This window comes from Pelobates fuscus, chromosome 12 (assembly GCF_036172605.1).
Source record: "Pelobates fuscus isolate aPelFus1 chromosome 12, aPelFus1.pri, whole genome shotgun sequence".
In the NCBI taxonomy this organism is placed as follows: domain Eukaryota; kingdom Metazoa; phylum Chordata; class Amphibia; order Anura; family Pelobatidae; genus Pelobates; species Pelobates fuscus.
The window spans coordinates 4,780,122-4,795,773 of NC_086328.1; the positions used below are offsets into that span (position 1 = coordinate 4,780,122).

General features: G+C 45.0%; 1 protein-coding gene across 1 annotated transcript in view; it reads left to right on the forward strand.

Annotated features, from left to right (window-relative positions):
• The window catches only part of ITFG1 (integrin alpha FG-GAP repeat containing 1), a 142,021-nt gene that overhangs the window by 88,941 nt on the left and 37,428 nt on the right, over positions 1-15,652 (forward strand). The window contains exons 11-13 of the mRNA XM_063438789.1: positions 10,593-10,734; positions 14,089-14,197; positions 15,395-15,438. Coding sequence (XP_063294859.1) covers positions 10,593-10,734; positions 14,089-14,197; positions 15,395-15,438 — 295 coding nt within the window. The remainder of the gene's footprint in view (positions 1-10,592; positions 10,735-14,088; positions 14,198-15,394; positions 15,439-15,652) is intronic.

Consider the following 15,652-nt stretch of genomic DNA (forward strand, 5'->3'; position numbering starts at 1 on the left):
TGTGGATGCGTGCGGCTGTGAGTGTTGTGGATGCGTGCGGCTGTGAGTGTTGTGGATGCCTGCGGCTGTGAGTTTTGTGGATGCCTGCGGCTGTGAGTGTTGTGGATGCCTGCGGCTGTGAGTGTTGTGGATGCCTGCGGCTGTGAGTGTTGTGGATGCCTGCGGCTGTGAGTGTTGTGGATGCCTGCGGCTGTGAGTGTTGTGGATGCGGGCTGCTGTGAGTGTTGTGGATGCGTGCTGCTGTGAGTGTTGTGGATGCGTGCGGCTGTGAGTGTTGTGGATGCGTGCGGCTGTGAGTGTTGTGGATGCGTGCTGCTGTGAGTGTTGTGGATGCGTGCTGCTGTGAGTGTTGTGGATGCCTGCTGCTGTGAGTGTTGTGGATGCCTGCGGCTGTGAGTGTTGTGGATGCCTGCGGCTGTGAGTGTTGTGGATGCCTGCGGCTGTGAGTGTTGTGGATGCCTGCGGCTGTGAGTGTTGTGGATGCCTGCGGCTGTGAGTGTTGTGGATGCCTGCGGCTGTGAGTGTTGTGGATGCCTGCGGCTGTGAGTGTTGTGGATGCCTGCGGCTGTGAGTGTTGTGGATGCCTGCGGCTGTGAGTGTTGTGGATGCCTGCGGCTGTGAGTGTTGTGGATGCCTGCTGCTGTGAGTGTTGTGGATGCCTCCGGCTGTGAGTGTTGTGGATGCCTGCGGCTGTGTGCAGATTTATTGTATTCATAAAGCGTGTGGCGTGTGATTAAAGCATGTCCTGTGATAAGACACTGATCACCCTCCCAGGACTGTATCTATAAATGCCCCGATAACCGAGTCTAGGATGGTTACACAGAGGCACGGCCTGTGATTATTATGCTGAGAGAGTTTGGAAGGGTTGAAGATCCCGCCACGGTCGCCATGCCTTGTTTGACATTTATTGCTTTTCTTTTTCCCTGTTTGTCGGGATCTTTATCTGAATGGATAAGATTTAGTTAACAGTAGATAAAGAGGCTGTTTGTTTACAAAGATAGAACTGGGAGGCTGTATTGCTGCCTGCCTTTCATACTGATTTATCGGCACAACAGTCCGTCTGCTCCTTATCTGCAAACACCAAGATTTTACAAACAGGTCTGGGGAAACACTCTACTCTGCTTCATTGACTGCGATTGGGGGGGGGGGGCTCTAGTCTGCTCCATTGACTGCGATTGGGGGGAGGGGGCTCTACTCTGTTCCAGTGGCTGAAACTGGTCGAAAGATTTACTCTGTTCCAGTGGCTGAAACTGGTCGAAAGATTGACTCTGTTCCAGTGGCTGAAACTGGTCAAAAGATTTACTCTGTTCCTTTGAGAGGGATGTGCAAGGAGCTTTAGACTTTTTAATCGTATTCCTGAGATTCTGGGGTTTAAGTCGTTTTATCTTTATAGGCCCGGTGTGTTAGAGTTTTATGAAGTGTATATAAAATACATTGATGGGCATTGAAAGGGCTAATAGTTGCACTGCGGATGAGACGTGCCGCTTTCTCCAGTTGATTGAAATATTGCTTCAGATGGAGATATTGGCAGTAACTTATCTTGATTTTCAATCTCAGTTTCAAGCAGTCACTGTCTGTATTTACTAACCGTCCTTTTATGCTTAAACCAGTTACTGCCGACAGCGCTTTCTCCATTGCCTCCATGTCGTTAAGAATTTCTCTGAAGCAGTGACTGCGTCTCCTTCCCTTGTATCTGCCAGGAAATGGGAATCGCCAGCCGGTTGTCTTTCCTGTAATTATTTCATCACAATGTCGCAGGCAATTTGCCGTGGAATATAATAAACCTGATATTGTTAAGTCTGGCTTCTGGGGTCTGACACCTGTTGGAGGAGATGTGTACTTTGGCAGCTTAAGGGTAATTTGATGAGAAAGTGAGGAATTTGTTTGAAAAGAAGCAGATTGGTGCCCACAACACGTAGTGCGTGTAGCATTCGCCGTGGCAGGGCTGCTCACACGCCGTACACTGCCATTCTGCTGATTGAGTCGGTACACTCGCAAGCATTGTGCAGCTCCTGGATTCTTGTTTGTGTTTCTCAAAATCCACCGTTATCATAATGAGAACACCATACAGCCGCAGTCGCCGTGTGTGCGGTTTGTGGCTTTGATCTGCTACAGGAAGATGGTGAATGCACTGTACGGCAGCGAGCTGCATCCTCGCAGCCTGCGAGAATAGACACAGGTTTCTTACCGTTTGAAAGTTAGGAGGAGAACACCAGCTGTGTTTTTCATCTCTGGTTTCACTATGTTTCCCTCTAATCTCAGATCGTGCAAAGTTCTCGTTTATACAGCAGTACACAGTGAAGGGGGCCTTTAAGAAATGCATCATGATTTGGGAACCTAAAAATGACATTGCTTTGTGAAGCCCTGTTTGTCGTCCAGCGCAGGCATCGGTACTCTGTGCTTTGCCGTCTGTGTCTGTCACACTTTATCTTGAGAGCATTTTATTATTCTACAGATGAGGTAGTTCAGGTGGTTAAAGCACCATCTGTAGAACTTGGGGGTCGTGCGCACTACACCACGAATAATCAACCCAGCATTTTGTCCTTTGTAGATTGACATCATGGGTGAGTTTAAGTTGGGTTGTGGTAACTTTTAATCAGCTGCCAGTGGGGTGCATTTGTTTGAGTTTGTACTTCTACCACAGGTTATGGTGGTAAATCTCCCCTTGTTTGTCTGTATTAGCAGGATTTAAAAATAGAAAGAAAATCACTGCAGGTAAGAGCCCACCCACACGTGTTTAATGTCGGAAAGTCTTATATGGTCTGTGTACGTCGTACAACTTCTACATGACTTGTGCCGTATCTGTCATGGGTGTTAGAGCACAAATAAATGAAGGTGTAGACAAGTCCTTTGAGCCCCAGCTATGCACGTTGCTCCCTTTTAAAACAATAGGCTTCCCAGGACAGAATTGGTGAGAAACCCACCAATACCCTGCCCATGTCATCTCTGAAGGTTTGGAATAAGCAATGGGCTTTATATGTCTATAAACAAACATTGGCTGGGGTTGTTTTGTATTTATAACTCATTTAATGCACTAAACATATGTTTAAGGTAAGCCTTTTATCATACGGTAAGTGTGATGGCAATGATACAACAGATTTCTCTTATTATTGGTGCAGGTCTCGGGAAATGATGATGAGATAAGATGGCGTGTCTGTTCTTACTCCGCTCTAAGATCACTGCCTTAAATTGCTCACCACAAATAACTTTCTGGTTGTTTTGCTGAAAAGCAAGGAAATGGCTTTTAATAAAGAGCATTTTGAGATGATGGGTTTCTTTGTAGGTCCAATGTGAATTGTGGGTGCCTGTTGTACATTGCCGAGCTTCACAGACTCTGGCTTACATCTGCAATGATTCCTGTATAGTGAAACAAGTCTGAAGTTCAGTGACATGTGAGTCATCCTACCACATTCAGGAGAAAAGGCTCCACATTATTCTTCTGTAACTTCCAGATAGCATTTAAAAGAGAATAGCTTCATTTCACCGATATATGTACTGTCCTGCTTGTTTGACAGTAATTACACTCAGCTGCTTAATGAAGGATAATTGAAGTGTATCACCAATCCGGCAGCGAGAGGAATAATGGCTGCAGTACAGATGGGAAAATAAAATACAAAGCCAAATAGCAAGGCTTCCGAATATCAGAATGGTGTGCAGTTTTTGGAAAATTATCCCAAGTGACACTTCCTTGAACCCTCCTAATAATTCCCACTATTTGGTAATCTCACTAAAGAAAGACTTTTGTTACATGTTACTTTCTATGGTTTAATGTTGAACATAACGGAGTTAGATGTTAGTGTCAGGAAGTGTTCTCCATAATGGTTGGTGCCTTCCATGGCAGTAAGTGTTCTCCATAATAGCCTTAGAGGTTAGTGCCTTCCATAGCAGTATGTGTTCCCCATAATGGCCTTGTAGATTGGTACCTTCCATGACAGTGATAGTCCCCCACAATGACCTAGAGGTTGGTGCCTTCCATGACAGTGATAGTCCCCCACAATGACCTAAAGGTTGGTGCCTTCCATAACAGTGATAGTCCCCCACAATGAGCCAAAGGTTGGTGCCTTCCATGACCGTGATAGTCCCCCACAATGGCCTAGAGGTTGGTGCCTTCCATAACAGTGATAGTCCCCCACAATGGCCTAGAGGTTGTTGCCTTCCATGACAGTGATAGTCCCCCACAATTGCCTAGATGTTGGTGCTTTCCATGACAGTGATAGTCCCCCACAATGGCCTAGATGTTGGTGCTTTCCATGACAGTGATAGTCCCCCACAATGGCCTAGAGGTTGGTGCCTTCCATGACAGTGATAGTCCCCCACAATGGCCTAGAGGTTGGTGCCTTCCATGACAGTAAGTCTTCCCCATGCTAGTCTGTGAGGTATGGCAGTGAGTGATCTACATTCTACATGGTGGACCAGGACATTGGTTCCCAAACAATGTTCCCCAATTGTACAGCGCAGCGGAATATGTTGGCGCTTTATAAATACCAGTAATAAATAAATAAAAATGCTGGCCTTGGAGACTGGTGCCTCCCTTTGCATTGTGCTTCCATTGGTGGCCCAGAAGACCACAGTCTCCCGTGGCAGTGAGTGTTCCCCATGATTGCCCAGCAGATCAGTCTCCCGTGGCAGTCAGTGTCTTTCATGACAGCCCAGGAGATCAGTCTCCCGTGGCAGTGAGCGTCTTTCATGGCTGCCCAGGAGATCAGTCTCCCGTGGTAGTGAGTGTCTTTCATGGCGGCCCAGAAGATCAGTCTCCCGTGACAGTGAGTGTCTTTCATGGCGGCCGAGAAGATCAGTCTCTCATGGCAGTGAGTGTCTTTCGTGGCTGCCCAGGAGATCAGTCTCTCGTGGCAGTGAGTGTCTTTCATGGCGGCCCAGGAGCTGAGTCTCCCGTGGCGGTGAGCGTCTTTCATGGCGGCCCAGGAGATCAGTCTCCCGTGGCAGTAAGTGTCTTTCAAGGCGGCCCAGAAGATTAGTCTACCGTGACAGTGAGTGTCTTTCATGGCGGCCCAGGAGATCAGTCTCTTGTGGCAGTGAGTGTCTTTCGTGGCGGCCCAGGAGATCAGTCTCCCACGGCAGTGTCTTTCATGGTGGGCCAGGAGATCAGTCTCCCACAGGAGTGTCTTTCATGGCGGGCCAGGAGATCAGTCTCCCATGGCGGCCCAGGAGATCAGTCTCTCGTGGCAGTGAGTGTCTTTCATGGCGGCCCAGGAGATTAGTCTCTCGTGGAAGTGAGTGTCTGTCTTTTATGGCAGCCCACAGTCTCCCATAGTGGTGCCTCCAATAGCAATGAGTGTTCCCTATGGTGGCCCAGGCGATGGGTGCCCCCTGTGGCAGTGAATGTCAGTAACTCACAGCCTTATATAAATTATCCATGAACTGTTTAGTTTGTTGTTGTTACAATATAATCCTAATGTGTGCTTGCTTCTAATAATCCTGTGAGCTCTGATATCTTGTCTAATAAAATATTTCGCTTTCATTTCAAGGCTTCACCTGCAGAAGTCCATGTTTAAATACACGCAATATATTCTGTCAAGGAGCTTGCTGATGAAACCCTGGCTTTTTAGTAGCATTTTCCAGCAGACTGAGTTCCCTCAGGTTATTAGTAATAAAAACAAGAAATAAGTTACTGACATTGTTTTCAGGCTGTGTGAACCCATTCTGGGGCCACAGTAAAGTATGCATAGTCAGCACTACACTGTGTTCTGTCCAATTCATCTCCGTGTAATCCATCCTCAGGCCGGATTGTGTTTTAAAACAAACACTTTGTGTCGTATCTATCCGTTTCCCAGACATTGATTATTTGCAAAGGTTAAGTATTGATTAGAAAGGATTTACATGTTAAGCTGTTCGTCGGTTAATGTAATATATGAGCCTCTCATACAGTCCCGAGGCATCGATCAAGCCACCATGGCCGTTTCATTTCTTCACCTTTACGCGATCTCATTTCAGTGATTGATTAGTTTGATTAAAGGGATAAAGGCCGGTCTGTAACTTTGACTAGCATCGGGCAGAGCTGGCATTTCAATGCAGCAACTATCAAATATGTGGACTATATAACGGCAGAAACCCCCTGTCTTGGTTGAAGCGGTCAGTATGAGCTATTATATGACTGTCTGGTAGGTTCTGTGCTTCACGGTCCGGAGATAATTTAGATTCATTATTTAATGTTATTGAATCCTCATTTGTTCTGGTCTCACTGGTTTCCCACACCCATGCTGTGTGTCTTGCTACTAACGCAGAGTTTTTTAGCAATGTCCCTCCACATATTATCAGGTAAACAGGGGGTTATTGGCTTTTCTAATCTTCTAGAGAGTTTGGTATGCAAGTATTAGTATTTTTTTTGTTTGTTTAATATCCCACTTTGTGTATATTTTATTAATTCTTATTTTTAACATGTTGGTGTTTATTAATATATCTCTCCTCATTTTTTTAATCTTACAGATTTTCTTGTAGTTTTGTGTATTTTTGGGCAGAGCGTGGGGGGGTTCACAACAAAACAGAATCTTGGTGAATGAATTTGAGCTAATCCTTCCATACGTTGTGGCTCCCTCTGGTCCCCTCCATCACAAAATCATTTCTGTCCAGTCTTCCACTGCTCTGTTTATTCAAACAATTCCCTGAACTCAGCACGCTAAACCAGAATTGATGGTCATACGACGGAATGCTCCGCTATTGTCCAGATTAACAATAAAGTATTGTTCCCATCGGAGTAGTTCATGTCAGAAATGGATACAGCTTATCAGATGGAGATCCTGACACTATAATACGATAAATAGTTTCCCAGACTGCAGCTGATTAACATGTCTGACAGCGCTACTTGCAAGCTCTTTGGACAAGCTACTCTCTGAGTGTGTGGTGTGATACGATGTATAAAGCCTTGTGTGTTCCTATACTCCGTGTCCGCACATCATGTACTATTACTGGTTGTTAGATTCAGGTTAGGGGGCTATGTGTAGCATACAGCAGTATCGGCAGGCTGTTAGAGCTGGGATATGGTGCTTTAGGAGGGCATATGACCTGAGCAATAGAGGGAGGATTCCTAGTGTAGTGTCTCCATAATGGTTTCCTAACGTACATACAGGAGTCAGTGCGGTTAGCTGTTATTGCTGAGTTTACCAAACTCGGGGTTATGGGTATGTCAACCAGATTTTGAAGAGTTTGGGTATTTTTACCTACATCCTCTCTAAAGGAAAACGGTTTGTTTTGTAACAACCTTGTTGTATTTTTACCCATTGGATGACTAGGCATAGTTGCAATTTACCCCCATTGGATGACTAGGCATAGTTGCATAAGTGTTGGGTGTACCTAGTCACAGGTTCCTATATATAATAAGTTCTTGGTGTACCTAGTACCTAGCCACAGGTTCATATATATATATATATATAGTGTGCGTTTATTTTTATAACGTATGTTTCCTGACAGTGTGTGGAATTCCATATTTCTACTGAATGCGTGCTGAAGCCATCTCTCCCGTGCTCTTTGCTTGGCCGGGAATATTGACGTTTTGCTAACATACTTCGCCCCCTTAACCGCCAGCAGCCACTCTCATTGATTTCCTGTCAGACATTGATTGGTACAAGGAGTCTCTGAGGGGCATTGTCTGCAGAAGGCTATCCGCAAATGTGTTTATCAAAGACCTTCACGTGGCGTGAATATCTCCTACGCGCTGCGAACTGCCGCCATCTTGGGTGTACAGTACCAGATTAATGAAATCAGGTTCACCTCCCCAAAGACGGCAAATATGAATCTACTGCTGTGAAGTGCTGCACTTTATAAATAAAATGTAAATACTATAACATGTTCTGGTGTACATCCAACGATAATGCTGGATGTGGAGGGCTGATGCCTTGGAGGAGTTCTTTCTCCCAAAGCACCTTGGGTAACATGCAGCGCTTGTGCCCGCTGGGTGAGGGCGTCCTTGGTAAGGCTCAGGGTAATACCCTCAATCATTGCTCATACGCCATGGACATGACTGGTGTCGAGTGGACGTATAAAAACCCTGCTGGATTATGGCTTTTGACCCCAATGCACCGGTTTCATAACTAAATATTGCAGAGATTCCCATTAAATCACCCCGACCAAACTCTTCACATTATTTAGAGCAGTGTGGCCATAATGAACCATAGCAGGGCTGTCTTCATTGTTATTAGATTCTCCTTCAGGAGACAGACTGAAGGTCACGCTCATTAAAAAGCCCTCGGTTAAAGCCTCCTCAGCACCGACACCATGTATATACTGAAATTGGCTATTAGAATCACTGTGTATTGGCTCAGATGGATCAGGCTATGTTTTTTTATTATTTTACTTTGTGAAGTCCTGCGGTAAGACTATAACCCTTTCTTGGTCAGAGAGGCCAAACTCAGCCTGATCAGCAAACAAAAGGTTCTCTCCTAGATTATGGCATTAAATACCCCGATGCAAAGCGCTTATTATATAGCACTGCACACCAAATGAGGGGACGATGTTCTATGTTGCACATATTCTGCTAGGCCCAGCTGTTGGTAATGAAAGAGCATATATGAATTGAAGACTGTATAGTCAGGTTTGCTGATGGTCCTGTTTCTTATGCTTTGCATTAAGTATAATCAGAGAGAACAATTACTGCAATCTTCTAGAAATCGAGCATTAACATGCAGGAGCGGGGTATGAGGTGGCACAGAGCATCGTGTGATGCTGGACATTTATCCAGGGTTGTTGTCATGAAAGGTGCTTTTAGCAAGCCTCACTCTCAGGCCAATCCGTGACCCCCTTAATGCCATGGCTGGGGACCGTGTGCCTTGTCTCTATGGCAGGAGTGGCTTCAACAAGTTTAGTTTTTGTAGAAAGGCAACGATCCAATTCAAACTCTCCCCCTTCATGCTGATTAGGGCTAATTTATCACCGAGTGCCCTCTGTAATTACCGCACCATTGTAGTAATATAGTATCCATACAACAATAAGATGTTTTCAGAGCACCGCATTCTGGAATTCAAAGCTATATGCAGAGCTGCTGGGGAAACTGACTTGTTTAACCCCTTAAGGACCAAACTTCTGAAATAAAAAGGAATCATGACGTGTCACACACGTCATGTGTCCTTAAGGGGTTAAGATCACGTTTAAAGATGAATAGGTTTCCTTAAAATGCGAATTCCCTTTTTATGGTTTGGATCTTGTGAAAAGTGGATGACGGAGCACTATTTCACGTTCTGGATACTTTTTATCTTCTGAGACATTGTACCACTCTGCTGCATAGGATGGCGATATATATCAAAAACATGTTCCACACCTAATTGGGTCCCCGGTCAAAGGCACCTAACATCTCTTGGGATTCATTTATACACTTCATCTTAATGGTGTATAAAGTCTGACAGGGTTATTCACCAAAGCAAACATTTTTTGGAATTTAAATGGAATTTCTAACAGAAATAAAATGTTCACTTCGGCTACTTTAGACATAAAATGTGGTACTCATTTTGAATTCCTAAGAATTTGGTGTGAAGAAAATAGACTGAGTTCGGTATTTTCTCCTACGTTCTGGCTTTTTCTGCAGTATTTTGTGCATGTTGAATCTATTAGTTCGGTAGTTTAAAACTAACGAACACCGACCACCCTCCTGGCTTATTAACTTCAAAAGAACCATCTATTAAGCGCTCTCTGGGCGGCCGCTGTTCGTATAGCCGAATGCCACGTGGAACAGAAAACCGCGGCCATCTTGTTTGCACGAAAGGAGGCAGCGGGACTTGGTCGTCGAGTGTCTGGAACTAAAATCGGACAATTGACCTCCCGAACCACCGCTGAAACTACCGAATGCCTGCTTCCTTTAGTTGCCGAACAGCCAGGAGAGCACCATTCGGTAGTTTTGTTCATACGGACAAGGGGAGCAATTGCTCCTATGAGCCAGGAGGATCCATTTGGGACTTTTATTCGTTTTATGCCTTTTTCTGAATTGACCGACCGCACACGCTGGATTCGTGGAACTGTTTTGGGCAGGAGCCTCGTGTGTGGTTGGTAACTTGTGACTTCCATACCTTTTAAGAACCCCTGAACCGATCTGGGTGAAATTTGGATATGTTGGTCCCCCAGATCGGGTCTATCAGGGGATACCTTGTGTGGAAAGGGGTGTTCTAACTTTTGGTAAAATTGTGTGCCCTCTGCCTGGAGATAATTGGGTTATTCCTTAACTTATCCCAATATCTCCCAGGCAGAGAGAGGGCAGGGGTTACTGTAAATCTGTATGTTGATTGGTTATTGTCTTTGTTTACTGTGGGAGGTCCTCTTGCAGGAGGATTTCTCATAAAAGCCAGTGTGGCATCAATCCAAATTATTCCTGTTACACCCTTCATGAAGTCTAGGCTCATGTTTGGGGAATATTCTATTTGCTGGGGAGAATCATCTTGGAAGCTGCATTCATCTACACTATTCCTCTACCTCCTACTGCAGTTATAATCACTTATGCTCAGCTATTGGAGAAGGAATAGAAGACCGCAGTACCACAGAGTCTTCCTTAGTAGTTTGCTAAATATTAAGCACTGCTGAATAGTATCCAGGCAGAGCATGTTTGTATATGGGATTAATCGAAGTCTAACCATGTCCCTCTTTCTCCCTGACAGCAATCAGCAAGCGTTCTTATTGGAGAACGTCCCCTGTAAAAATACAACTTGCTCCAGAGTCTTCGACGTCCACTGGGAGATTTCCGATTTAAATCAAATCAAGGACGCTCTGGCAGCTGCTTTCTTTGACATTTATGAAGATGTGAGTTCAGTGATTTTCCTACTTTTGCTATTTTTAATTGCTGTGTGCCTGTTGGGTGTCGCACGTTCCCGTGCCGTGTGGGTAATGAAAGCAGACGTCTGACGAGGACTATATAGTGACTCGTTGCCTGAACTCACATGAAAGCGATCACTTTATTATCCTGTTACAGGATCTTTATGCTTTCAGCATCATGCGCTGCGCTGACTGGCTATTGCAACAATGACCAACGTGATCAAACCACTAATTACGGTCAGGACAGCCCAGCACACTCTAGCCCATGCAGCATGTGACCCAATAGGCACTCTGTAGCCACCAAAACCAAAATAGCCGTAATGCATTTTCCTTCAGTCTTTAACTTATAGTGTCTGCTTGCCCACCGCAGCGAGGGCCGTATTAAAGGCAGGTATTATCAAAAGGTCCAGCCATTGGATAATACGGTCTGATTGCTGTTATTCCATGAGATAGAATGTATTAGTTTTCCCCATGTTAAGCTCATTTAAAAGTAGGTAATAACATACCGGCCCCTAACTGCCTCTTACTCACTGGGCATAGCCAGTCCAACCGGTATGTACCCATTGCTCCCACGTCTCCCAGTCCCACTCGAATGTACCCATCACTCCTACGTCTCCCTGTCCCACTCGTATGTACCCATCGCTCCCACATCCATCAGTCTCACCTGTATGTACCCATTGCTCCCACATATCCCAGTCCCACCCGTATGGACACGTCGCTCCCACCTCTCCCAGTCCCACCCGTATGGACACGTCGCTCCCACGTCTGTCTCACCCGTATGTACCCATCACTCCCACGTCTCTCTGTCCCACAGGTATGTACCCATCGCTCCCACATCTACCAGTTCCACCCATATGTACCCATCACTCCCACGACTCCCTGTCTCACCCGTATGAACCCATCGCTCCCACGTCTCTGTCTCACCCGTATGTACCCATCGCTCCCACATCTCCCTGTCCCACTCGTATGTACCCATCACTCCCACGTCTCTGTCTCACCTGTATGTGCCCATCGCTCCCACGTCTCCCTGTCCCACTCGTATATACCCATAACTCCCACGTCTCCTAGTCTCACCTGTATGTACCATCACTCCCACATCTCTCTGTCCCACAGGTATGTACCCATCGCTCCCACATCTCCCAGTCCCACTCATATGTACCCATAGCTCCCACATCTCCCAGTCCCACTCATATGTACCCATCGCTCCCACATCTCCCTGTCCCACTCGTATGTACCCATCACTCCCACGTCTCTGTCTCACCTGTATGTGCCCATCGCTCCCACGTCTCCCTGTCCCACTCGTATATACCCATAACTCCCACGTCTCCTAGTCTCACCTGTATGTACCATCACTCCCACATCTCTCTGTCCCACAGGCATGTACCCATCACTCCCACGTCTCCCAGTCCCACAGGCATGTACCCATCACTCCCACATCTCCCAGTCCCACTCATATGTACCCATCGCTCCCACATCTCCCAGTCCCACTCATATGTACCCATCGCTCCCACAACTCCCAGTCCCACCCGTATGTACCCATCGCTCCCACATCTCCCAGTCCCACTCATATGTACCCATCGCTCCCACATCTCCCAGTCCCACTCATATGTACCCATAGCTCCCACATCTCCCAGTCCCACTCATATGTACCCATCGCCCCCACGTCTCCCAGTCCCACCCGTATGTACCCATCGCCCCCACGTCTCCCAGTCCCACCCGTATATACCCATTGCTCCCACGTCTCCCAGTCCCACCCATATGTGGCTATCACTCCCAGTCCTACCCGTATGTATCCATCGCTCCCATATGTCTCAGCCACCAATTATATTAGTTAGCTATCCTTCTGTTTCTTGAGAGCTTTCCGTATGTTCCTCCAGCCATACTGTTCAGCCACCACACACCTTCCTCAGTGGATTATAATTTATATACCATAGTGCATGCTTCTAGCTAAACTGACTTACTAGTTTTAGTAAACTCACAGGTTAGAATCACAATTTGAATTTACACAAATTAAATCAATCCAGTGTTAAGGGCTGTTTTCACCTCAGTGCAGCCCTGAGGTCACATATTAAGGTGGCCTGTGGCACGCTGGTTGAAAAGCTCTGCCTTCGCTTATTTCCTACCCTCAGTTTTCCCCATCCAGGCAGCCTGCTGTCACTATCCTCTGTCATTGTCCAATGAGAGCCCACCACACACGACCTACGGGGTTTAATAGATTAATAGTTTTCATATGACACGATACTATTACATGAGTTTAGTGTCACATTTCACTCCGATTTCCAGAATTCCTACATTACCCAGCCCCACCTGGCACGGGGAGAGTTAAGGAAAGAGGAATTTGTAATGCTCGGTTTTCTGAATAATTGATATCATAAATTTATTAGCGCTTGTACAGACACTCATCTCAACCATGTAACTTTTAATAAAATCTGAGTTTAAATTATTTACCACGCCAGTCTGTACAAATTCATTACTTTGATGCTGGAGATAATGCTGGCAGTTTAAACCTTCAGGAATTAAGCTACAAATGTGTGAGATTTTTGTTTTTACCGTTTTTGCAGTGTTTTATCAATTCCTTTTAATATAATCATGCGTTCTCACACATGTGCGCTCTCACATGTCACGGACATCTTTAATGTAGAGATCCATTCATATCAAACGCTAGGTTAACTGCACTGCTCCTCTCCCTCTCTGGCAGTTATGTCCTATGTCACCTTTAGAACTGGTTTATCACTAATTAGTGGATAGCATTGAGATATTTATTGTATCCATATAGAGGTGTTTTAAGCAGCCATAGAGAATACATTGGCAGCACCCAATGGCAGCCACTTCCAGAACTTCACCAAGATTTTACAGTGAATCGAATACATATTCTGTATCTCCAGCACCCCCTGCCCCTTTCCTGGATAACACTCCAGGGCTGCTGTAACGTATGGAGGAAAAGAGGTTACCCCTAAATTATCTTCTGAATTCATTGAAAAATATCATAAAGGGGGGGACCGTGACATTTTGGGGAGACTGGTCATATTTTCTGTTTGGTGAATGGCAGCAATGTATGCTGTAATGTAAATAAAGCAAACCTTCAGTTTTACAATTAACCCTTTCAGTGTTCATTATGGAACTGAAGCAGAGTAACAAGCCTCTCCCCCAGCACGTCCTCTTCTAATGTCAGGTTCACGTCATGATGTCAGACTGTCGGCTGCGTGCTCTGACCTGCTATTGGTAGAATAGCCAGTGTTCACTTCCTTGAGCCAATCACAGCTCTGTATGTATGAGACAGAACCTCTATTTTGCTTTCTATTTACTGTTGTAAATTATAAAGTGGTCTTTTCTGGTTTGCAGGGAATTCTGGATATCCTCGTCCTGGGAAAAGGACTTTCTGAAGGAAATAATGCTGTGCATGTCTTAATAAATAACTTCGAGGCGGATGCCTATTTTGTTAAAGTGATCGGTAAGTGTGAAAGGGGTTTTAATTCACCAATTTATGCCCATGTGAAAATGCCATCATTCATTGCAATATTCTTTAAAGCCGTTCAGTAATGTTTCATTGATTCCCCGTATGTACAAATAGCGACTGTAACCATCACGGGCCAAAACTGGAGGATGTAGCCCCCTCTCACACATTCTTCCTCTCTCTCCACGACTGCGTAAAACCTTTACAAGTCTGCTCAAGCATGGAAGATGAATTATAATCAATTCAGTAGTAAAATGAATGACTTGCTCTGTGTGACATTATTTAAGAAGTCACTTGGGCCTTCTGTTTGTGTAAAGAAAGAAATGCAACCTATCATTTTATTACTTCCATTTGAACGTGCTAGCATTACTCTTGAAGAAGTAATTCCTGGAAGTAAAGTAATTCTCTTAAATAGTGTGGGTCCATGAAGCCCCCCAGGGGAGGTTGGGCCGGGGTCATGTCATTACGGAGGGATGAGGGACACTGAGCTGACTGTGGCTTAATGAGACGTTACAATACCCGTCTCTACGCTCTTATTATATGATGTCATTTCCCACCTTGTCCCACGGATCATATTCAGAGTATGAAATCCACAAGGTGTCGTGCTTTTGTGGGTTAACGCGATATGGCTAATAAGCAGGTATAGAATAAATAAATGGTGAAATACCTGAAGCAGGCATGTGACGTTTTCTTACATTACAAAGTTTCCATGCCCAGTCCTCCACATGGAGAGCGAGGCAAGGGCTGTTAATGAGCCATTTCCATCCTGCCACCTACAATAATTGTCAGACTATCCAGAGTTCTCTAAACCATTAGAGTGCAATCGGACCTGCAAACTAAGGTAGTAATTGGCTTGCTGGCCACTAAAGTGTTAACAATTCTGGGTGCAGCTTTATCCCACTTTTAATGGGCCGCAGAGAACAGTCATTATAGATAATGTATACTTTTTAGATCTTTGGCATTTTGTTAATGTGTGTTACCATGACTCCGCTTCATTAACCTGAACTAAGAAGTGATTAGGATGTAGAAGGTCACATTAGAGCACATTATTAGCGAAAATGCAATCAATTTGTCTTCCTAGGTTCAGATGACTGTGTCCTGCTCCGTAGTAACTGCTTTCATATCTCTGAAATCCAATGTTCTGAAATATCTTACTGTCTGCCTGTATTCACCCCATCTCCCTTCTGTTCACAGTGCTCAGTGGATTCTGCTCCAGTGACTGTCCGCATCAAGTGAAGGTAGGAGACCGGGCTATTCCTTACTCATTCATTAGGTTTTATTATTCAGAATGCAATACTCTATGTCTTAGCTGTATCAAAGAAAGGTTAATGCCAAGCTTACATGTTTGTAGTAGTGTGTTGTGCTTCAAAAATTAGAGTACTTCATATTACACAAAGACACAAAACATGACAACAAAATATCAAATAATATGAAAATATAGACGTTAGTAAA